General features: G+C 35.9%; 1 protein-coding gene across 1 annotated transcript in view; it reads right to left on the bottom strand.

The window, feature by feature from the left end:
- Window positions 1–2,893: 2,893 nt before the first annotated feature.
- The window catches only part of LOC131483103 (protein broad-minded-like), a 31,549-nt gene continuing 10,701 nt past the window's right edge, over window positions 2,894–23,741 (bottom strand). The window contains exons 3-4 of the mRNA XM_058680124.1: window positions 19,101–19,289; window positions 2,894–3,149 (exon numbers count right to left, since the gene is read on the bottom strand). Of these exons, the coding sequence (XP_058536107.1) occupies window positions 3,030–3,149; window positions 19,101–19,289 (309 nt within the window). The 3' untranslated portion in view covers window positions 2,894–3,029. The remainder of the gene's footprint in view (window positions 3,150–19,100; window positions 19,290–23,741) is intronic.

Below are 23,741 nucleotides of genomic sequence, written 5' to 3'. Positions count from 1 at the left end.
CAAAAAACAAGGGAGAATGAGCAAGCAAGCAAAGCCAGAATCTAGTGGAGGCAGGAGCCAAGCTCAAGTAATCTGATATGGGATGTGGTTTTTTCAAATAGTGGCTTGGTTGCTATGCCAAATACCACCCTTCAAGGATATTCTTAAAATAAATGGAAATAAAAATATGATATAACAGTCAGATGGTTGCTACCATTTGAGGAGTGAATCAGTGGGTTGAAAAAAATCTCTCTACCATCTTGACCCATAATCTAATAGTCCTGGAGGCTACAGTCATTTGGGGAGAGATTTGCTGAATGGGAGATATTCTGTCTCTTGTTTTCAATTAAATAAACAAATGTTTAGGGAAAAAAAAAGGAAATAAAACCTCATAATGGTGGCTAGGTTAATTACCAATTTCACAGTTGCTGTCACCAAATCAGCAAGTCACTGTTTATATACCATTTCTTATTGTTCAAAAGAAAGTGAAAGCCGTGTGGCTCCATCTGAATGGACTAATTTTTTCTCAATATGTAATTCTTATAATGTAGGTATTACCTCACTTTCCAATTGAGATCATGAACAAAGATTTTAAAACTGCAGTTTTCCTTGTTCATTTGTGTTTCAAATTACTGTGTGAGAGCTTTTAACAGGAAATAAGGCTGCTAGTCTCTTGCAGTAACTCAAGTAGAATATAAAGAAACGAAACCATAAACATGTAATCCATGTTCTATGGAACAGATTTATAAAACATAGTTTAATAGTAGAAATAGCTTAAAATTCTGCACCATCTAATAGTCTCTAATTTAACGTGTATCAATTGGAGCTGAAGTGTGCAATATGAGAAATTAACTAATTAAACTTATTTTTTACAACTTTCCAATGTTCTTTAGCAATTTCATCATAGAGAAACCACTATGACATTTACAGCAGCAACTCTAATTTTGGGAGGTTGATATTGCACTAGTCTAAGGACCACAAAATTAGAAACTGTACAGTACCAATAATTTTAGCACACAAAAAGGAAAAGGAATTTGTAATTTTCCATCTTTTTATAAATGGATAATAGTGCTGTATATATTTGATATATACATATTGAATGTTTTAAAACTAAAACTTTACAAATGATAAAGCCTTTTGAGCAATGACTGATGCCACCAGTAGAAAATTCCACACTGGATTTTGGGTCATACTCAAAATGCAAGCTCACTCTAAGTACTGTATATTATTTAATCCATACCATGTTTATAATGAAGCCATAATATAAAAATTAGTGTCATATGCAAACCTGGGTCCTATTACAAAGTGCAAATATCATCAAATTATAAAGAATTCCAAAATCTGAAACTCTCCTGTCCACACCTATTTTGGTCAAGGAATGTACAATCTACACGCAGATATAAGAAAAGACGATGAAGAGCCTCCATAATTTACAAAAAAGTGTAGAAATACATTGATCACTGTAAAAGAAATTTCACGCATTTGTATATTTTATTATATTCAATGTGACATTTACAATGTAACAAGACAGGCCCTCATGTATTATTTTAATGGTGTTAGGAGTCACAGACTTATGGGCTTTAGTCTTGGCCTACCTGACAGCCTGTTGCATTGCAAAGCCTGCGTTGGGCAAGCAGGGCCACAGCAAGCAGGATATTAGGCCAGAGCATCCTGTGTAGAGCAAGCAGAATAGAACCTCCACCCTTGTTCCTGTTCAAATAATTAGTTCCTCCCCTGTTTCAATACATATGATTAGTTCCTTCCCTGTTTCTGTTCAAATAATTAGTTCCAGAAACCCCTCCCCTTCTCCTCCTCCTCTAGAGAAGAAGGTATATATATGAGGAGTAAAACAAAGAGAGAGGCACTCTTTTCCACCAAGTATGTGTGTCCGTGTGTTTCTAGGGCCAGCAGCCCGGAGCTACCAGCCCGGCATTCCCGGTCCACCCTCAGGGCTTGAGCTTTGTGTCCTGCAGGTCGGGACATAATGGCACAGAAATTTCTATTTAAATAAAATTAAACTGTTTTTTTCCATTTAAACTAATTTAGAAATCTATTTTGTCACTGTTTTCAATTCTAACACTAAGGAAAACGCATAATAAGAAGAGAATGCTTAGCAGTATAAACTAACCAATCTATCTTTTAAATGACAAATGTAAAGATCACATTTCATATGAAAAAACATAAATTGATATAGTTATCAAAAGTAACTACTAGCAAAACAATTACGTTTCAGGAAGGTGGTTTTTCTGCGACTTGCCATGACAAATAGCACTTGTTGCTCCCTATGCAAAGCAAGCAGGCAGGGTTATGCCTATTTTCCTTTGTTCAGCACAGAGAACAAACAAATGTTCTTCCCTTGTCTATATGGATTCTCTATGGCTATTGAAACATTTATAACAATGCTGTTTCTTTAAAAAAAGATTTATTTATTTTTATTGCAAAGTTAGATGTATAGAGGAGAAGAGATAGAAAGATCCTCCATCCAATGATTCACTCCCCAAGTGAGCCGGTGCTGCACTGATCTGAAGCCAGGAGCCAGAAGCTCTTGAGTGCAGATTCTCCCACGTGGGTGCAGGGTCCCAATGCATTGGGCCGTCCCCGATTGCTTTTCCAGGCCTCAAGCAGGGAGCTGGATGTGAGGTGGAGCAGCTGGGATTAGAACTGGCGCCCATATGGGATCCCGGCATACTCAAGGCAAGGACCCTAGCCACCAGGCTACCGCTCCGGGCCCAACAATGCTGTTTCTTTCCAAACTCACTGGAAAGAAAATATTTTGATCATCTGGTAAAGAAGGAGTTGTAGATGGGAACTCTTACATAAAAACTTCAAATAGCTTAATCTGACTCTAAAACAACCGTAAAAGCAATGAAACTTACAAAACTGAATTCATGTCACAAATTGAGTGCACATCTACTTGAATATATTATTATATTTAGAAGATCTCAGTATTGACATACATGTAAATGAAATTGGTTGTTAGAAAACAACCAAGTCCTCCTGTTTCCTGTAAGAGTAAATACAAGATGACATTAAACTGTGGGCATTCTGATCTACACACTCGGCACTCTGATGTCCCGCATGGCTCGTAGCAGCACTGGCCGGTAGTTTTGCTCCAAAATTTCCATGTATTCAAAATAATCACTCACTCGAAAACCATGCAGTGCTTCTTCCTGACAAAACAGAAAGGGAAGTTCACTCACATGGGCAAAGGCACACAATTCCAAGTTAATCATTTTCAAAAATGATTTATTTATTTCCTTGAAAGGGAGAGAGAGGGAGACAGAGAGATCTTCCATCTGCTGTTTCACTTCACAAAAGGCTACTATGATAGAGCCAGAACCTCCTTTTGTGTCTTTTACACGTTGGCAAGGGTGGCATGGCAGGTGGCAATTTTTTGCACTCTGTCACATTGCATAATGAATTTGAAATAATTGATGTGCCACCTATTTTCAGCTACAAACCAGGGGTAAGGGATAGAGGAAAAGCTAATGTTGCTATTCAATGTGCAATTGTTTTTTATTTAGGGGTCTGTTTATGTATATAGCAGGAAGGAACCATGTTCACATGAAAATAGGTTGTCTCTTGTCAAAACAAAAAACTTAATGGCTAATAAAAAATAACCTTTAGGCAATAATAATCAAATCTTACTGATGTTTATACATAGTAGTTTTAAGTATGAAATCACTGTTCATATTTATAATGCTAGTATCATGTATATCTTTAAGAAATATTTATTTTTATTTGAATGGCAAAGGGAAAAAGATCAACTTTTTAATTTTTTTAAATTTTTATTGGAAAGGCATATTCACAGAGACAAGGAGAAACAGAAAGAAAGATCTTTCATTTGCTGATTCATTCCCCAAGAAGCCTCAGTGGCCAGAGCGGAGCTGATACCAAGCCAGGGTACAGGGTCCCAGTGCTTTGGAATGTCTTCAACTGTTTTTCCAGGCCACAGGCAGGAGGCTAGATGTGAAATGGATCAGCCAGGACATGAACCAGCATCCACATGGGATCCCAGCACATGCAGGGTGAGGAATTCAGCCACTAGGCTACCACGCTGGTGCGAGAGATCAATCTTGCAACCACTAGCCCACTCCTCAAATGGCTACAGATCCTAAATATTTTGTAATGACCTTCTCAGCGGATACCTAATTCTTTCTATTATAACCATTTAGTGTATCAGCTTAACATTCAAATTATTACACACCACTGTTAAGAATACTGTTTTATAATCATTTAACTTTTAGAAGTGAGTACATTGGACTTGCTATAAAATATGAATGTCCCCATTCTTTAACTAGGCATAATAACGCAGTGCAATTTTACATCAACAGTTGCAGAACTGCCATCCAAAGAGAGGAACAGAATAGGAACCCTGGTAGTAAATCCATGTATTTAGAAACGATTGATTTTTGATAGAGGTTGTATGGCCACATATTGAATAGAGGATAACATTTTCAGTAAGTGGAGCTCGAAAATTAAATTGTAAAGGAATGGAACTAAACTTCTATCTCTCCTTGTCGAAAATCAACTCAAAATGGGTGAAATTCCTAAATGCAGACCTGAAACTTCGAAAATATTAGAGTAAGACTAGAAAAAGAGTTCACGGCATTGGAATGGGGAAGGACTGTTCTAGATCTGATGCTAAGAAGCACGAGCAAAAGCAGACAAATTAGACTTCGTCAAAAAGAGCTGTACAGCAAAGGAAACAATGAGCCATTCACTTGCTGCTTTTCCAGGTACTTATCAGTGTTAGTTGTAATCACAAGTGAGGAGCCAGGACTTGAACTAGGCACTCCAAATTAGGACAAATTTGGGCAATGGATGTAAATCCTCTTGCTAATTTCCTGCATATAATAAGCACTCAAGCATTGCTGGTGGTCATAATAATAATAAAACAATTGTTAATGAATATTTTTTAAAATGGCTAAGCACATTTTTAGCATATTACATAGAACATTAAGCATACACAGTATATTATTGACTCTCATCTTTGCTCCATCTTTTTTGCCCACATGCAGTGGAAGGAGAAAATGCAATAAATATATCAAAGTATGATAGACTTTTCTTGAAAGTTTTCAGGAAAGTGCCTATTAAGGAAAGCTAGTTATATCTACACATGCAAAAGCTCATTATATCAAGTGGAATTTTAAGAAATGTTGCACATATTAATTTCTGGTAGAAATTCTCACTGACTGCAAACCCTGTAACCTTAACATTTAAATAGAAGATAAGAATCTTTAAAAAATAGAAGGTACAAAAAGATCAAGTGCTTCAAAACAGTGGTGGTATGACTTCAGGAATAAGTTTAGCTCTTTTATAACATCAGATATTTTCTTTCCAAAATATTTGATTACTAATGTCTTTTCAAGATGATGAATTTTTATTGTAATAGCTCTTCACAACAATACTAAATGGAGAAAGAAGGACTAATAGAAGTCACTTTCAGTTAAATTGGAAGAGTTTATATTTATTAATAACTACTAAGAGACATATAAAATAAAAATTTATAACAAAAGGCATGCAACTTGACATACACTTAAAGAAAGGTTATAGTAATGTCAAACCTCACATGGGAAGCATTTGAAAGAAGAGTGTTTTATGAACCTAGTTCTGCTCTTAATCTTAGTTAGTGATGACCTTTTTAGGTGTTTTGTCTGACCTATGACATAAAATAAGGTTCTTCTTGGCTAAAGTGGTAGAAACACAATCTGCAAGCATTTTTTCTTCCAGTGTGTGCCTCCCAGAGATCTTAGTAAAATTAGAAATTCTTGGACTAAATATCTACAAAATGTTTAATTTCCCGGTGTTAGCATTTTTGATTCTGCTACACAAAGGTCCCAAAGTTGTACTGCAGTGTCCAGCTCCAGCCGAGTTCAGAGCTCGGGAAGGGTGCGTGGAGTAGGTGGTAAAGAAAGACACTGACCCTGTCACTTGGTGTGCTCTTACAACAGCCCAAGAAAAAGCTGCCGTTTTTATTTACTCAGACACCTCACAAGCTTCTGCACAAACAACTAATTATTCTATTTTTACTTCAAGACTAAGGGGGCATGTACAGACATTTGGTCACTCCATCTGCACTTCAAGGCTAACCAGGTGTCCCAAAAGATAATTCTGCAAAATACTGTATTCATATTCTTCAAAGCAAGCCATTATTTATTCTTCAACAGTAGCCATGGAGCAACAGCCAGGACTCCAAGGCCAAGGCACATGTGATTATCTGCTAATTAGTAGTACATTCCCACGTTTCTACTTCTACAATTTACCCATCATTTAGTGGGAAAATAGGTTACAAGGGAAAAAAACCTAAAATCCAAAACAGAAATTTCAAATATAAAATTCCCCTACAACTACAGACTCTACAACCCCATAAACAATGAGACAATAATCAAAAGCATTTTTTCTTTAATAAAAGCATCCTTAATTCCTCTAGCTAAAAATTATAAAAGCGGCTAAAACAGTTACATTTTCTATGCTCCAAAAAACTGCAAAGACAGGCTAGCCTTTGAGATAACAATAACTATATTTATTGCCATAGCAGTTTCAGCTCTCACTCCCATCACTTCCATTACTTTGCAAAATTCTTATTAAGCCATTTCCCAGAAGGCATGCTATATGTCTGGGCCCGGTTTCAGTGCAATGGGTAGGCACACAATAAGGTGTCCAGAAATGGCATGGGTTTAATTGTACTCCTGTGCGCAGTTAAAGGCCCACTCACCAAGACATTGTCAATAGCATTAACTCTCAAGCTCACGTTGGTGGCAAAAGCCATCTCACAGGGCCAAACATGCCTCAACAGATCACAGAATTCTTAGTGGGGTGCTTGAGTGTCCATGCAACCAGGGGGTGAAACAGCGTCAAGGTGGTCAGAGACTTTCTCTGGACCTTGCCTAACAGCTGGAAGCTCTCCCAGGCCTTGCCACACAGGGGAGCTGTCCTCTTCACACCTTTGTGTCATCCACACCCACTGCACTGTACACTGGACCCTAGCATTGTACTTCTATATTTTTAAAAGGTTTCAAACTACTTGAGATTTTACACTAAATCTCAACAATCTATAAGTTTTCCATATAAATTTAATTTGCTAAATTTGAGAAGGAAACTAGATTATAATTTTTAATAAAAATCCCAAGTATGCCTCAGCATCAGGAAAGTCTAATAATAGTATAGTGGTTTAGGACAGGATTTAAGGTTTTGAAGATTTGCATAGAGAACATGTTTTTTTAAAGATTTAAACCTAGATGAAGTACATTTGGACAGGTGGGATTATTTCAGTTTTGCCTTGGTTAATTAGGAATGGGTTCTAATCACAGAGAGTCAACAGAATGCTTTTGATCAAGGTGAGAAGGTTCATGTCATTCCATTCATTATGATGATGTTATAGACAATTAGGTCTCAGGGACACAGCAAAACAAGGGAAGGGAGACGAAAAATGTAGCTATGGACTTAGAAAATCCTGTCTATTCTGGTGTATTGTTTACACACTTTCTTAACAAAAGAAAAAAAAAAGCAGTAACCGAAGAGAGGTAAAATAGGGATACAAAAACTTAATAATGGCCATTTTTTTAAAATCTTGCTATGTGCCAGATAGCATTTTGAAAGTATTATATTATCTCATTTAATCCTCTCACAATCCCATGTGATATTTGTTATTTACCTCCAATTATACAGATGAGGAAATTGGACAAAAAGTTTTAGCAATGTGCCCAAGATTATATAATGAATGATTAAACTAAAATTTGAATTCAGGTAGACTCAACTGATAGAGGGCAATACAGAATACATATTTGCAAAGTATGTTTTACTGAATATTTTATTAATTACTCAGAGGATGAGTTATTTTTAATACCATGTACACTTGTGTCTTTTAAAAGGTGCATATATAATTTTTTTTTTCAGTCTGATCTCCATTTCTTACTCTTTCAATATCTTCTGTTAATAGATGCTTCCACAGTACCAGTAAGAAATTCTTCTTGCCAATTGATTGATTGGGTTGAAATTAATCTGATTTTTCATCATTATAAACTGATTTCACCATAATAATCAGGATTTGCTGAAATATTTTAAGCAATCTATTTTAAGAATTCACCACCTGACCTTCCCTGGAAAGTGATCTTCTCCTGGGCAAGAATTTTAGTGAAGTCGGCCCCTGCTGAATTTACAAATTAAAACCAAAATTGCTGCCTGCCTCACTGAGCAGACTCCCTCAGCTAAAACATTGACACTTCATCACATGAACTTACTATTAAAACAAGCTCTTGTCAATCTTAAGCCAGAATATTTATGTTAAGGGATGCTTTTTCTCCCCGGGGCTTATGATGCCTACAGACTTTCTCCATCATCGTCTGTCAGATGAAGCTGTGAGGGACTACAGACTTAATGACCGAGCAGACCTCTGGATGCTGCATTCTAACTCAGAAATAATTCTTATATCACCACAACGCGAGACAACACGTGTAACTGCTCTGTTATCCCAGGCATGTGATTGTAGTGTCTACAATTATTCTGTAAAAACATCAGACAATACTTTGCTGATGTCAACTGATATCTATGGCATGTTTTAGTGTTTTAGTAGCTTAATCGAAAAGAATAAAGATGCCTTCCCAAATTCTGTAACTTAGGCTACATATCAGTGTTCACTGACTTCTGATTTAAGAGATATCAATTTCTTTTCAGTATTAAAAATAAATTATTGAATTACAGTTCTTTTAGATATTTTAAAATTGCATGCAGAGACTGAATCCCCTCTTTTTTTTTTTTTTTGGAGGGATATATGGATAAGAAGGTTCATAACATCCTGCCCTTCTTTGGAATGTAAACCAGTCAGCCATAAAGAAAAAAGCAAGTGAAAATTGGAGGGATCTTGTAGTCTCAGAACTACAAGTCAGATTAGGTCCACATTTAGGACTATAGTTCAGAAGAGAAAAATAGCTAGATGTTGAAGGTGGTAGCTTTAAAACATACTGAGAGATGACAAGCTTGAGTGGGCATATGATGGGAATAGAACAGTGAGGTTATAACATTTTCTAGAAGCATTTTGCTTTCTCTTATTATGAAGAGGAAGGACTCCTAGAAATGTGGATAAAACGAATGTGTGTGTGTGTGTGTGTGTGTGTGTGTGTGTGTATTTAAATATTTTTTATGGGAAAGTCAAGTTTACAGAGAGAAGGAAAGGCAGGGGAGAAGATCTTCCATCTGCTGTTTTACTCCCCAAGTGACTGCCATGTCCTCAAGGGAGCCAATCCAAAGCCAGGACCTTGAAGTTTCTTCCAGGTCTCCCACAAGGGTGTAGGGTCCTCAGGCTTTGGGTCATCCTCTACTGGCTTCCCAGGCTACAAGCAGGGAGCTGGATGGGAAGTGGAGCAGCTGGGACAAGAACTACACCAGCGTCCTTATGGAGGAATACCTGCAATGCCAAGCGAGGACTTTAGCCACTAGGCTACTGTGCCAGCTCAAACCAAAAAACCATATTTTTCATGTCAATTCTATCAATATGTAAAACTTAAATTAGGAAAAGCATTGTGTATTTCTAATCTTCTGGAAGTATCTTTTTATCTGCACTTGTTAAGGATAACTGATAGTAGTAAAGCATATCATGTATATGATTTCATATTTTGAAAGTAAATTCAACTGGGTGTGATTATTTGAAATATTTGCCACAATAACATGCTTTTCTTTTCCTTTTTCATGTAATGATCCAACACGCTGTTTTGCCAAAGGTGCTTTACTATGTTTTACTATAAACATATAAGTTCAATCCTCATACATTTCCTTTTTGAAATTAGCTTTTGGGTTTTACCTAACACATTTCACATATTTCACCATACACATACGTCCCATCCGACGCGCCCTCCTCTACTTCCATTTCAGTTTACAATCACAGACTTAACACTTCATTAAAAAATACATCAATGCACAGCAAGTAGAAAACACACAAAAAAGCAACAGCAAAACCCTGCTATTCTCCCGTATTTATAGCAACTCAATTTACAATTTCTAATATGTGGGATCAATTCAGTTCCCCACTAACTGATGACTGGAAATTTTGGTATATATACAGTAAGGATTACTACTCAACCATAAAAAAAAATGAACTCTTGTCTTTTATAATTAAATAATGCAACTGGAAATCATTATGCTTACTGAAATAAGGCAGTTATATATACAAAAATCATGTTTTCCCTAATATGTACTAACTAATACATAGGGTAAAAAAAGGTATGTTCTGGGATTTGATTATTTTGTACATCCTTTCCTTATACGAAGGAATATTATTTGAACCCAAAACTCCCTTAAGTGCTGACAATTTTCTGCTGATACTAGCAACACAAATCATTCCTATTTTCCCCTCAACTTGTTCCAGTGTAACTCTATTACCATTACTTCATTAATTTGTTAAGTCACCAATATTCTCACTTTTGATGATTTTACAGGTCATAACTATATGTCATATAATTATCACTCTTTCATTTAGAATTTGCCAATTGTTTTACATCTGCTTAGAATAATACACAAATACATATATTTACAGTCTAATTTTGTAAGGATTTATTTTATTTTTATTGGAAAGTCAGATATACAGAGGAGGAGAGACAGAGAGGAAGATCTCCCATCTGTTGATTCACTCCCCAAGCCACCGCGACTGCTGGAGCTGTGCCGATCCAATCCCAGGAGACTGGACCTTCTTCTGGATCTTGACTGCTTTCCCAGGCCACAAGCAGGGAGCAGGATGAGAAGCAGGGCTGCCAGGATTAGAACCAGCATCCATATGGGATCCTGGCATGTGCAAGGTGAGGACTTTAGCTGCAAGGTTCCTCTGTTGGCCCCTGCAGTCCAATTTTTTAGGGATTTGTTTATTTTTATTGGAAAGACAAATTCACAGAGAGAAGGGGAGACACACAGAGAGAGACAGAGAGATCTTCCATTTGCTGGTTCACTCCTGAAATGACCACAATGGCTGGTGCTAAGTCAATCTGAAACCCAGAGTGAGGAGCTTCTGTTGGTTTCACATGTGGGTACAGGGTCCCCAGGAACTGAACCATCTTCCATTGCTTTCCCCTGCCACAAGAAGGGAGCTGGATCTGAAGTGGAACAGTTTAGACACAGACCAATGCCCATATGGGATTAGCTAGCTGAGCAATCGTGCTGGCCCCAACAATCTGGTTTTATTTTCTTTTTTCCTTCACCTTCTACTCCAGTTAAGTCCCTGAAGCACTCAGTGCGCTTTCCCAGGTAAGTGCCTATGTCGCCCAATGCCCTACACCAATGTTCTTCTCCTTGCACTACTCTTGGCAGCCTCCTTCTTGCTTTCAATTTTCATTTCCTCCAACCACCCAATTGCAACTCAGAGATGACCATTATACTATTCAATTTTCTGGAGAGTATTCATCATTATTGAATATCATTTCATAATTACAGATTAATTTTCCCCAACAATGAGACCTGTAAGATAACATTTTATTTTTCTATCTACATTTCTAGACTACAGTAATGCCTGCACAAAGCAAGCACTCAAAAATGTTGTTTATTTTTTTCACTATAGCATCTCAACTATCATACACAAAGTAAACGATTAACAAATTTTGGTAATCAATGATTATAAACTACTGAGTTTATATGCACTATGATTTTTTATGTTACTTCTTTATTATTATTCTTATTATCATTTTATGGTATGGGTCCATAGGCCCTGAGATTTATCTTGCCCCCCTCCACAAGTCCCTTCCCTCCACACTCTGAGTTCCCTTATATTAACACGATAGTACAGTTCTTCATAAACAGTCATATATCCATCACTGCAGGAAAGGATAATGGCAGAGTATCCAGCATCCTATTGTTAAGGTATAGTTAACAGTTTCATTGGGAGTCCATCTTTGATCTGGAAGTGGAGATGCATACTGCATTGTATCCTCACATCTGGATAGGACAGTCTCCATTACAAGTTATTATACATCCTCTTAAAAGCCACAATACAAAATCAAAAATAAGAAGAAAACAGAAATTAAAAATGCCATGAAGTTAAAGAACATGCTAATGAATGACTAATGTATCGCTGAGAAAATATAAAAGAAAATTAAAAAATCTCCTTGAAGAAAATGATACTGCTGTCTTTTCTATGAGTTGGTGAAGAATTAAACGAGAAATAAAGTGTTTTGAACAGATGAAACTCACCAGCGGGATACAAACAAAAAACCGGAAGCAGAGCTGGGTCAAGCTTAAAAACACATTCAAGAACTGAAACACACTATTAAAAGGCCAAAAATAAAAGTTATGGGAGACCTAGGGGTTTACAAATGTATTTAACGAAATCATAAAGGAAAATTTCCCTGATCTAGAGAAAGATTTGGGAAATAAAATCCAGGAGGGACACAGAACTCCCAACAGGCTTGATCAAAAGTGATCTTCACCAAGCTCTCTTCAATCAAACATAAGGAAAAGATCCTTAAACGTGAATGTGAATAACAATCAATTGACATATAAACAAATGCCAAATAAATTCACAGTAGACCTCTCACAGGAAACTCTACAGGCAAGAAGAGAATGGAGCAACATATTTCAGATTCTAAAAGAAAAAAATTGTTGGCTCAGGATAACATACCCAGCAAAACTTTCCTTCATCTTTGAAAATGAAATAAAACTTTTCCACAATAAAGAAACACTAAAAGAATATTCCTCTTCCAAACCTGCCCAACAAATGATACTTCAAGATGTTCTCTTGAGAGAAAAGGAATAGCGTCCACCAAAACTAAACGCAAATATGAAAATATCCTAGTAAAATAACAACAGAAGACTAAATCAATGAACAACTCATTGACAGGACCAAATTACCATTCATTCATATTAACCCTGAACCTAAATGGCTTAAACTCATTAATCAAACATCACAAATTAGACTGGATTAAAAAACCAAAACCCATCTATTTGTTGCCTACAGAAGACATATTTTGCCAAAAAAGATCAGCAGAAACTATATTTCTTGAATTTTGATTTTATTTTTCAATTTAATCTCTTCAAAATAGATTTTTATACAGTCCACATACAAGGTAAATATAAAAAGCAAAAGCAACACTTTGTTTTTCTTCCACCTAGAAACAACTATCAAATATGTAAATCCAGGGACTAACATGATGAAATACTCTGGCAAGAAATTTTTGACTGTGGCATAGTCTTACAGAAAATTACTGGTAAGCATTTTTTCTCTATGTAACTCTGAAATTCTTGATCAGAAAATGTAGCACACAATTTTCAAGGTTTAAATCACAGTAACCACAGTTTAATTGGAATTTTAAAATCATGTGTCTTTTCAGAGGTGGGGGCTATTCTTAGAGGAGAATACAATTACTTCACTAATCAACCTTTTATAACTAGTAAATGTATAAATGAATGAAAATAGCACACAAATATTTACATAGTTGTAAATGAAAAATTGTTACAGACCTTAGTAGAATAAAGAAGTATGTCACTACATATTTAAATGAAGCACAATAGAATTTATCTTATCAGAAAAGTAATTCTATATCAAGAGGCAATATTGGTCTTGAGAAGTACCCACTTGGAAAAAATAAAAGCAAAAATGAGAAGTCTTGGTACTAATCACAAGACGTTTTCCCTTTTTCAGAGATGAATGCAATGTGAATAAAAAGAAAGATTAGTTCTGAGATGTATGCTAAAATCATTTTTTTTGCCAATATCTTATTCTCAATGTTATTTATTTAAGCGAATTCTATCCAAATTTAGTAATTTAACTAGGATTCGAGTAGTAAAGATGACCTCTTCCTCACATCTTTTAAATGTCCTTTAGTTTTAAACTAAAGTAGCCATAGGCATAGCAATTAAGATCCTGCTTGGACCTTCTCCTTCCCATATGGGATGTCTGTATTTGAGCCTAATTCTGTTTCCAATTGCAAGTTCCGTGGTTATGTGGTCTCTGGGAGGCAGTAAGTGATGTCTCATGTGGTTGTGTCGGAGTTACACAGAGATAGAGAAGGAGAGACACAGAGAAAAAGATCTTCCATCTACTAGTTCACTCCTCAAATGCCCAGAGTGGGCCAAGCGGTAGCTAGGAACTTCTTGGTCTCCCATTACGGTGCTTGGACCCAAAGATTTGGGTCATCTGCCACTGCTTTCTCAGGTGCATTAATAGGGAGCTTGTATGAAGTTGAGTAATTGATCCTCAAACCAGCACACATAATGGATGCTGGACCTGCTGGTTTAAACTGTTTTGCTATGGGGCAGGCCCATGCACATACTGTACACCAGACAGTCAAGTGTGTAGTGCCACAGTATTTTCACAGCAGAGCAAACACATTCATTTATGTTAAATCTTGATGCTGTATACACAGTCTTGACCTCTCCACTTTATATGTGTGGATGGTAGAGAAAGAGGAGGCATGAGGCATTTGTGAATACTAATTTAATTTGGCCAAATTTAAGCCATTCAGCTGTAAACTGGCAACCCCAAAATGGATAAAGACGAACAAATAACAAGGATAATGTTGTGTGAGCTGCATTTGGAAAAGTGACTCAAAGTGGTGGAGGTGGAGGCCTATAATAGGAAATGTATCACTTGAATAGCTTTTAAGGTATTTTTTTTTTTTACTTCTTGAAATGTTTTTATTTATTTTTTTTCTTCTTTTCTTTGTTTCTATTTTTTTTAATATTCATTTATTCATTAATTACATTGAGAAGTTCCACCACCAAAAAAAAAAAGGAATTGTTCTCTAATAAAAATCATTATTTCAATAGATGAAGAGAAAACAGTTGATAGAATACAACATTTTTCATGATAAAAAATTTTAAATATGGGTATAGACAGAATATTCCCCATCACAATGAAGGTAATATATAACAAGCCTACAGAAAGTATCATTTGGAAAGGGAAATGTCAGCACTTATATTAAGACACAGAATCACACAAGTATGCCCACGCTCACCACTGGTGTTCAACACAGTCCTGAAAGATTTAGTCAAAGCCATTAGGAAAAACATACACACAGACACACAAAACAAAACAAAACAAAACAAAACAAACAAAACAAACAAAAAGAGGGAGTCAAGTTATCCCTGTTTACAGATGACATGTTTCTCTATAAAGGGGGACCAAAAGAATCTACTAAAAGAGTATGGAACTCATAGGGGAATTTGGTAATGCTGCAGGATATAAGATCAATGTACAAAAATCAACAGCCTTTGTATACACAAAAAATTCCCTGGCTGAGAAAGAAACTGAAAGATCAGTCACATTCAGAATAGCTGCCAATAAAAAAAAAATTAAATAGCTTGAAATAAATTTAATCAAGTGAAGGATTTCTATGATAAAAATTATAAAACATTAAGGAAAGAATTAAAGGAAAACAAAGAAGAAACATTTTTTTCCATGTTTGTGGATTGGTAGAATTAATATTATCAAAATGTCCATACTACTGAAAGTAATTTATATATTCAATGTGATTCCAATGCAAACCCTCATAACCATCTTCCCAGATGTAGAAAAATACACTAAAATTCATTTGCAAACACAATGACCCTGAATGGCTAAAGCAATCTTAAGCAACAAAAACAAAGCTGGGAAAATCATATGTTAGACTTCAAGGTGTATTACAGCATAGTTGTACTCAAAGCTGCTTGGTACTGACACAAAAATAGACATGGAAATCAATGGAACATGACATAAATCCCAGGAATTAACTCACACATTTACAGTCCACATATTTTTCACAAGAAAACCAGAATCAACCCATGAGGAAAAGACAATCTCTTTAAAAATGGTGCTGGAAAAATTGGATCTATGTGTGCAGAAGTATGAAACATGATCCCTAGCTTACACCTTACACAAAAAGTAACTTAAAATGAATCAAAGATCAATATGTATGACCAGATACCGTCAAATATCAGGGAAACTCTGAAAGACACAGGAATATGCAAAGCCTTCTTGGAAGAACACCAAGGAGCACAGGCAATTAAAGAAAAAAAATAAACAAATGCGATCACATCAAGTTAAATTTTCCACTACAAACGAAACATTCAACGAAGAGGCAACAAACAAACAAAATGGGATATATATTTGCAAATTATGCAGCAGTAAATGATTAATATACAGGACCCATAAAGTGCTCAGGAAATAAATTCAATAACAACAACATAGGCAAGAAATATGTAAAGGACATGAACAGGAAATTTTCAAAATGAAATATAAATGTGTGAGAGACACATGAAAAATACTAGGCTCATTTACCATCAGGGAAATTTAAATCAAAACCACAATGAGATTTCCCCTCAGTCCACTTAGAATTGTTATTATCCAAAAACCATGAAACAGCAAACATTGGTGAGGATATTGGGGGAAAGGTACCCTACTTCACTGTTGGTGGGAATGCAACCTAGTACACTATTATGAAAGTCAGTATAGAGATCTTTCAGAAATCTGAAAACAGATCTACCATGTGATATAGGCATCCCATTCCTAGGAATTTACTCCCCAAAAATGCAGTCAGCAGAGTATTATTTCTACATTCATGTTTCTTGCAGGTCAATTCACAATAGTTAAGTTCTGAGTAAAGAAAATGAGGTGTATATATGCATTATGGAATACTACTCATAGAAAAGAATGAAATCCTGTCTTTTACAATGAAACTGATGCATCTGGAAACCACTATGCTTAGTGAAATAGGCCAACCACAAACAAACAAGCATTGTATATTTTCCCTGATCTATGGCACTAATATACCAAGCATAACAAAATGCAATCTCTATGTGCAAAACTGACATTTTTAGTTGTGCTTATTGTTCAGAGCCTTTGTCTGTACTCTTGAGGAACAGTGGTATCCATCTCTCTAGTGCGTGCGCTCTTTTTCTCTCTCTCTTATTGGCTATTTGTTGAATTCTTTCCTTAAAGGAGTGTTAAGCTTGAGATTTTGAAGTGAACTGAAAATATGCCACTATAAAAAATAAAACAGAAAAGGAAGTAGGCGCCTGGCTATAGGGACAGAGGCGGTAAGGAAGGGCACAGATAGAGAGAAGTAGCTCTATGCTCCTAAAACTGCATTGTAAAATACATAAAATTCATTTACCTTATATAAATGAAATAATGTAACACATAAAAGAAAAAAATGAAGACACATTTTCCCTTTAGCATAATTCCCATTTGGTTAATTCTTCTTTCCTTTGAAAATCCTCTTCTTTGAAAGATCATTCCTATATCTATATTAGCTTTCCTTTAACATGTGGGATCACTGTCTTAGAAACTTTCTAATAAAAGAATAAGTTAAGGGGTGGGCATTTAGCCTAATAGTAAGATGCAGTTAAAATGCAGCATCCCACAATAAAATACCAGGTTTCATTACTTGGCTCTGGGTTGGCTCTAGCCCAGCTCCCAATCTTATGTATTGCCTTTAGGGAAGTTAATCAATAGATGAGAGATCTCGGTTTCTGACTCTCTCTTTAAAAAGAATTATTTATTTTTATTGGAAAGGCAGATTTACAGAGAGAAGGAGAGAAAGAGAGACAAAAAACAAACAAACAAAAAACAAAAAACTTCCATTCCCTGGATTACTTCCCACAAGACTGCAAAAATTGAGGATGAGTCAATCCAGAGCCAGGAGCCAGGAGCTTCTGGCTCCTTCCACACAAGTACAGGGTCCAAAGGCTTTTAGGCCATCCACTATTGCTTTCCCAGGCCACAAGCTGTGAGCCGGATGGGAAGTGGAGCAGTCAGGACATGAACCTAAGCCCTTGTGGGATCCTGGCACTTCCAAGGGAGGGTTAGTCAAACAAGCAATCTTGTTTGGGCCCATGTTTCTGACTCTGTCTAAAAGATTTTTTAAAGGACTGGTTCTAAAAGTATGTAAGTCTAGTGACATAAATTGGAAATACACAATTCTTTGAATCAATCACTTGTGAAATAGAATGCTTTATAGCTTGGCAATCTTAAATAATAAATGTTATTTATTTTAAAAAGTATAAAATGGAAATTAGCCATGGTAAGTATATAATAATAAAGAACAAAATTAGCTTATGTATAAGCTAGTTGTTAAGCTAAAGAAAACACAATATTTGATAAATAATGTTTTTACGGTATTCAAGTTTACATGTGTCAATGGCACAGTGAAAGTAATGAGAATATGAAAATATTCTAAATTTAAGGAAGCTTTTTGTCTTTACAGCTGGGTTTCTTCACAGAATTACCCACAAGGGTATATTTGTACCTTGCATACTTCCTAAAGTCCAGAATTTCAAAAGTCATAGTATTATGATTAAGAAATAAAACCAACTACAGTTTTCCAAAGTAATGTATACAACATTTTTAAGAGAAGTGCTATAAACAAAGAATTATCTATCAGAAAAATGCTCATAAATCTGAAAGTTTAGAAAAACAGAAGTGTAAGGAATAGGAAATTAAATTAAATACTGTATTATTCTATTGTCATCATGAAATACGTAAGGCACGACATTTTATAAAACAAAGCAGTTTATTTAGCTTGTAGCTCTGAAAGTTCAAAAGGAATGGAGCTCAGTCCTGGTAAAGGACTCATGATGGATGGATTCTTAAAGGCAGGAACCAAAGGTCCATACCCAGCAGAAAGCCAAAGGCCAATTAACGGGATTTGGCTTTTGGGTTCACTATCGTAACAATATAAGACCTCCAACATAATTTCTTGAAGGACTAACCACTGTAACACTAGAGGAGAAATCAACAGGTGGGAGGAGGGAACTTGGCAGGGGGGACAGGAAATCCCAGAGTGTATAGAACTGTCATAAATACATACATACATACATACAAACAGTACTCATGGTGGGGGATAAATACAGCAGATATTTTTAGAAAGAACAAACCTACACTAAAGCAATAAATTCACTTGTATGGATCAAATAATATGTAGATGACATACCTGAAGATGATATACATATATAAAACACACACATTATATAAAACACCCATTTCAGTCTCACTGTAGGTGTACAAGTTTCAAAAACATAATGTGACTCTGCTTCCAGTTTTATCATCTCTAAAACGGAGATGTTAATAATGCTAACCTCTCTTTAGAATTAGATGTGTTATCTAGAAAATGTTCTAGTATTAACCACCCCAAATTATCTATTTCCATAGGTAGAAACACACTTACTTTTAGGAAAACTTGCAGGTCTTGAGTCTGAGTATGCTGTAGAATGTCTTGTTGTAAATGTTTGAATATAGCTATACAGATGTACACTTGATAATCAGGACCAAGAATAACACACGTAGTAATATAATGGCAGATTTCTATCCAATCTAAATAATTCCAAAAGCACTGACTTATCCATTGCAGACAAATCTAAAAAAAAAAAAAGAAAAGAATTACAATTCTGTATTTGATACAGATGACTTAAAAACTTAGTAGCCAATGACATACAAAGTCAATGAAAAGGTTACATTTAATTAAAAAGATACTCTGCATAGAAATCTAATAAACATACTTATCTTTTTGTGTGTATTAATGTTTGACAAAATTTTGATGGCCATTGGATAGAGAACTTAAGAGTAACTGACCATGTGCCAATACACATATTATCTATTCCTGAAATCCTTGATTTTTCATATTGTCTTGCTCTTACCAAAACTCCAGTCTGCTCTACACAGACGACAAATGGTAAGAAACTATTTTAGTTCAGACAGATTTTTTTCTTATTCTACCTATAATCACAGATGTATAATTATGCAGATGACAGATTGCTAAATGCTACATTAATGCAAATGGACTCTTGCTGAATCACAGAATAACTTAAGCCAAACAGAATTATGTAACATAAAAACTTCAAGCTAATGTAGAGAATAATTCAGAAAAGACTTCTAAAATGGGGCATATTTTTCCTCTTTAACTTATTTCTAATAATATTTAATTGTATTATAAAAGCAATGCATGTTCATGGTGGAAAACATAGAATAAATTTAAGGAAAACACCTAACAATGACCCACAGATTAAGAATTTTGCTAATGTTTAGATATACTAATATTATGGGTTACAGCCCACCTTCCTGGAACACCTTTCCTGGCCCCCATAACTACGTTGAATCCTAGCATACAGCACCTCCGAACATAACCCTATTTGGGAATACCATGTTTACAACGGTAATCAATTTAGAATGATGTCACAGAATGGGCCCTAAAAATGCAATTCTTATGTATTTTTAAGAAGGAGAAAAAGGAACAGAGGCAGACATGCGGAAGGAAGATACTGGGAAGGTACAGAATAAGAACTTCATGTGGAAGATGAAATAATGGAGTGAGACATCTACAAATCAAGGAACAACTAACACTGGGGGGGCAAGGGGGGAGTCATGAAAGAGTTTCGTGAACCTGGCATTGTCACCAATTTGATTTTGGATTTACAGTCTACAGAAGAGTGAGAAAACAATTTGGTGTTTTTTCTAGCTATCTAATTCATGGTATTTTGCTATTTTGATCACAGGGAACTAATACACTTACTCTCTGATATTAATTTTCAATTTATTATCTGTAAATTACCTTTCAGAAGCTATTCTTTTATTAAAAGTACCTTGCCTCTCCTATAATTTTGGGTGTGTGTGTGAAGGAAAGGGAATGTATATGGTAGCTTACTTCAATGTGTCCTAGGTATAGAAGACAGAGGTTCACAAATTTTCCTGTCTTGTTCTATGTATATATTTTCAAGGAATATTAAATAGGCCATGCAAGTTGTTTCTTATCCCCTGATTCAACTTTTTGGCATGGTGATTCTGAGTTTAAATTACATTTAAAATGACATACTAATGTGTTAGGTTTGCTGTAGGAAAGAACCAGAAACTATGTAGCTTCAACAACAAAAATGCATTTCCTCACCATTCTAGAGATGTTTAAGATCCAGATGTTGGGGGACTTCTGAATGCCCAACTTCTCCAGCTTCATGTGCATCTTGCTCTGGGCAGCTGAGTATCTCTGTACTCTAATTCACTATTCTTATGCGGTTATTTGGATTAGGGTTCAGCCTGATGACTTCTTTCTAATTTCATTATAACCTTGAAGCCCTGTATCATAATCTGATACACTAGGGGGTTGGGACTTCAAATGTGAATTCAGGGTACTACTAAAAGCTTTATTTTTTACATATTAGTCATATCAACTACTATTACCCTTTTCATTTAATGTATTATGGTGGGCTGATGTTGTAGCACAGCCAGTTAAAATTTGCCACCTGTTATGTCAGTATCCCATGTGGGTATCAGTTTGTTTCCAACTGCTTCAGTTCCAATCCAGCTCCCTGTTAATGTGTCTGGGATATCAGAAAAACATGACTCAAAATCTTGAGCCTCTTTTCCCATCTGGAAGACATGAAAGAAGCTCCAGGCTCCTGGTTTTGGCTTGGCCCAGCCCAGCCCCAGCCATTACAGCGCTTTGGTAAGTGAACCAATAGATGAAGTCTCTCTCTATCGGCTCTTCTCTTTGTATTATTTGCCTTTCAAATACATTTTGAAAATTTTTAAACAAAGATACTATGAACATATTTTCCCTCTCACCTTCTGGTCCTACTTCCCTCATATTTAGTTGCTTGTATTATGTAAAATGTTTATGTGGTTTTAAAGTAAAAATAATAAGCTCTATCGCCCAAACCTCCAACTTATTCAGTTCTCATTAGCAACTACTTAAAAGCTACAGCATTTTCTTTTATGCCCTTAATATGAGCATACCTATGAATGTATGTTTATATTTGCATTCACAATTTATATAAATGGTGACCTACTGAACACATACTTTCCACTTTGTTTCTCATTACACAAATCAACCTGTGTAACATGCTAAGTCTACAGACAGAAGTATTTCTCATTCCTTTTTATAATGGCATAGTACTTTATGGTGGATAAGCTGCATTTTTTTCAAGCAAGTCCCACCCATAGACATTTGTAAAAGTGTAAAAAATATACACAACCAAAATATTTTCAAATTTTTCTTAATGTATCTTTGGGATACATTTCTAGGAATGAAACTCCTGGGTTGCAGGGTAAATACAGATGCAATTTTGGCAGAAATTGCCAAATTTTTCTTATAAATGCGAAGGGACTGCACGGGCTGCAAAACATATGAGTAAAGGGAGGGTTAAAACTTCAAGCAAAACATTAACTCCTTAAACTATTTTGTGAAGGGTTATACCAGCTATTCAGTCTATCAGTAAGGAAGTGAGGGCTCTGAGAACTTACCCTTCTCAAGTGCAATTTTTTCTTTTTTAACTATAAACTTCCCCCCCCCCGCCAAAAAATCCACGGTGTTGCTTAAATATTTCTAAGAATTAGGTAGCAAAAAAGAAGTTAGCAGGAGCCAGATTTCTGTATGAGTTGTACGCCTAATGTTTCCCAGTTAACCCCTCAGGAACCATCCTGTTTGCTGAGAGGATTGGGCAATACTGTGGTGGTGGTGGACTCTTCCTGGGAAGCTTTCTCTCAGGTGTTTTTCTGATAAAATGTCAGCTAAGGTTTTCAAAGCACTGGAATCAGCAGATGTTACTGTTCTTTGGCCCTCCGAAGCAGAACACACTAGACATCCAAAAACATGTTGCCAGGACTTCTATTGCTGAATGGTCCCCTTTTGCTTTGACTGCGCCTCTTTGACCATGCGACAATCACTTCCATTGGTTTGAATGTATTTTGTCAATGCTCTATTTCACTTCGTGTTATAAATTTTGGAAGAAATGCTTCAGAATCTTGATCTGATTTGCTTAAGGCTTCCAACGAGAACTCCACTCTTCCCTGCAGCTGATCTGGATGTAACAGTTTGGGCACATATTGAGCAGGAAATCTGATTCACTTTCATTTTTCAGTCATAATTGTATGCACTGAACCCACTGCAGTGTTCATGATGTTGGTTATTATGATTGCTTTTAGTTATTAGTCTTCTTCAATCAGGGTATTTCTACTCATAATTTTTTACTCATAAATTGATGTGGGTGATGATGTTCTACCACTATGGACTTCATCTCATGGTCCTGTCCTCTTTTTGCAAACTGCTGTTTCCGAGCTGCTGTCAAGGCACCTCTGAGTTCACCACTTCCCTTCATTAGGTTTCCTTTCCCATAAAGACGATGTTAGTGCTTGCTTCAACTTTAGCAGAATTTGTATTTCTCTCTCGAATAGGGCTTTTTAAAAAATTTATTACATTGCATTATGTGACAGTTTTGTAGGTACTGGGATTCCCCCCACCCTTCCCTAACCCTCCCCTCATATTGGATTCCTCCACCTTGTTGCATAACCACAGTTCAAGTTAAGTTGAGATTCTTTCATTGCAAGCATATACCAAACACAGAGTCCAGAATTTTATTGTCCAGATAAGTTCAATGGCTTGTTGGGTAGACCTTCTCTGATCTGTAGGTAGAGTCAGCAGAGTATTATCCCGATCAGTTAAAACCCCCAACATAACATCAGCAACAATTTATAATGTTATGGAATTGATTGACATGGTATTGAGTAACCAATATGTTAAAAAATATGCAAGTTCTTAACTACCTCCTGTGACTACTTCATTGACATTTCAATTTTCGTTTATATACAACCGGGTTCCATATATCTTAAAATGGCTGTACATTACTATTCAACTGTCTCATGTCTATTCTCATTAAAATATTTAGCATTTTATAGGATTAAAGCATAATTTTGCTGAACCTGGCTTTCTTTTGGGAAGTCTAGACTGGCTTATAACTAATAAGACATATGTCAACAGCTTAGGTGCAGAATAGTTTTAGGAGGGATGTGCAGAGAAATCCTCAACACCCTAGTGAGGAGT

This window comes from Ochotona princeps, chromosome 1, assembly GCF_030435755.1.
Source record: "Ochotona princeps isolate mOchPri1 chromosome 1, mOchPri1.hap1, whole genome shotgun sequence".
NCBI lineage: Eukaryota > Metazoa > Chordata > Mammalia > Lagomorpha > Ochotonidae > Ochotona > Ochotona princeps.
The sequence above is the reverse complement of the archived record's forward strand: the minus strand, read 5'-3'. Positions and strand labels throughout refer to the sequence as shown.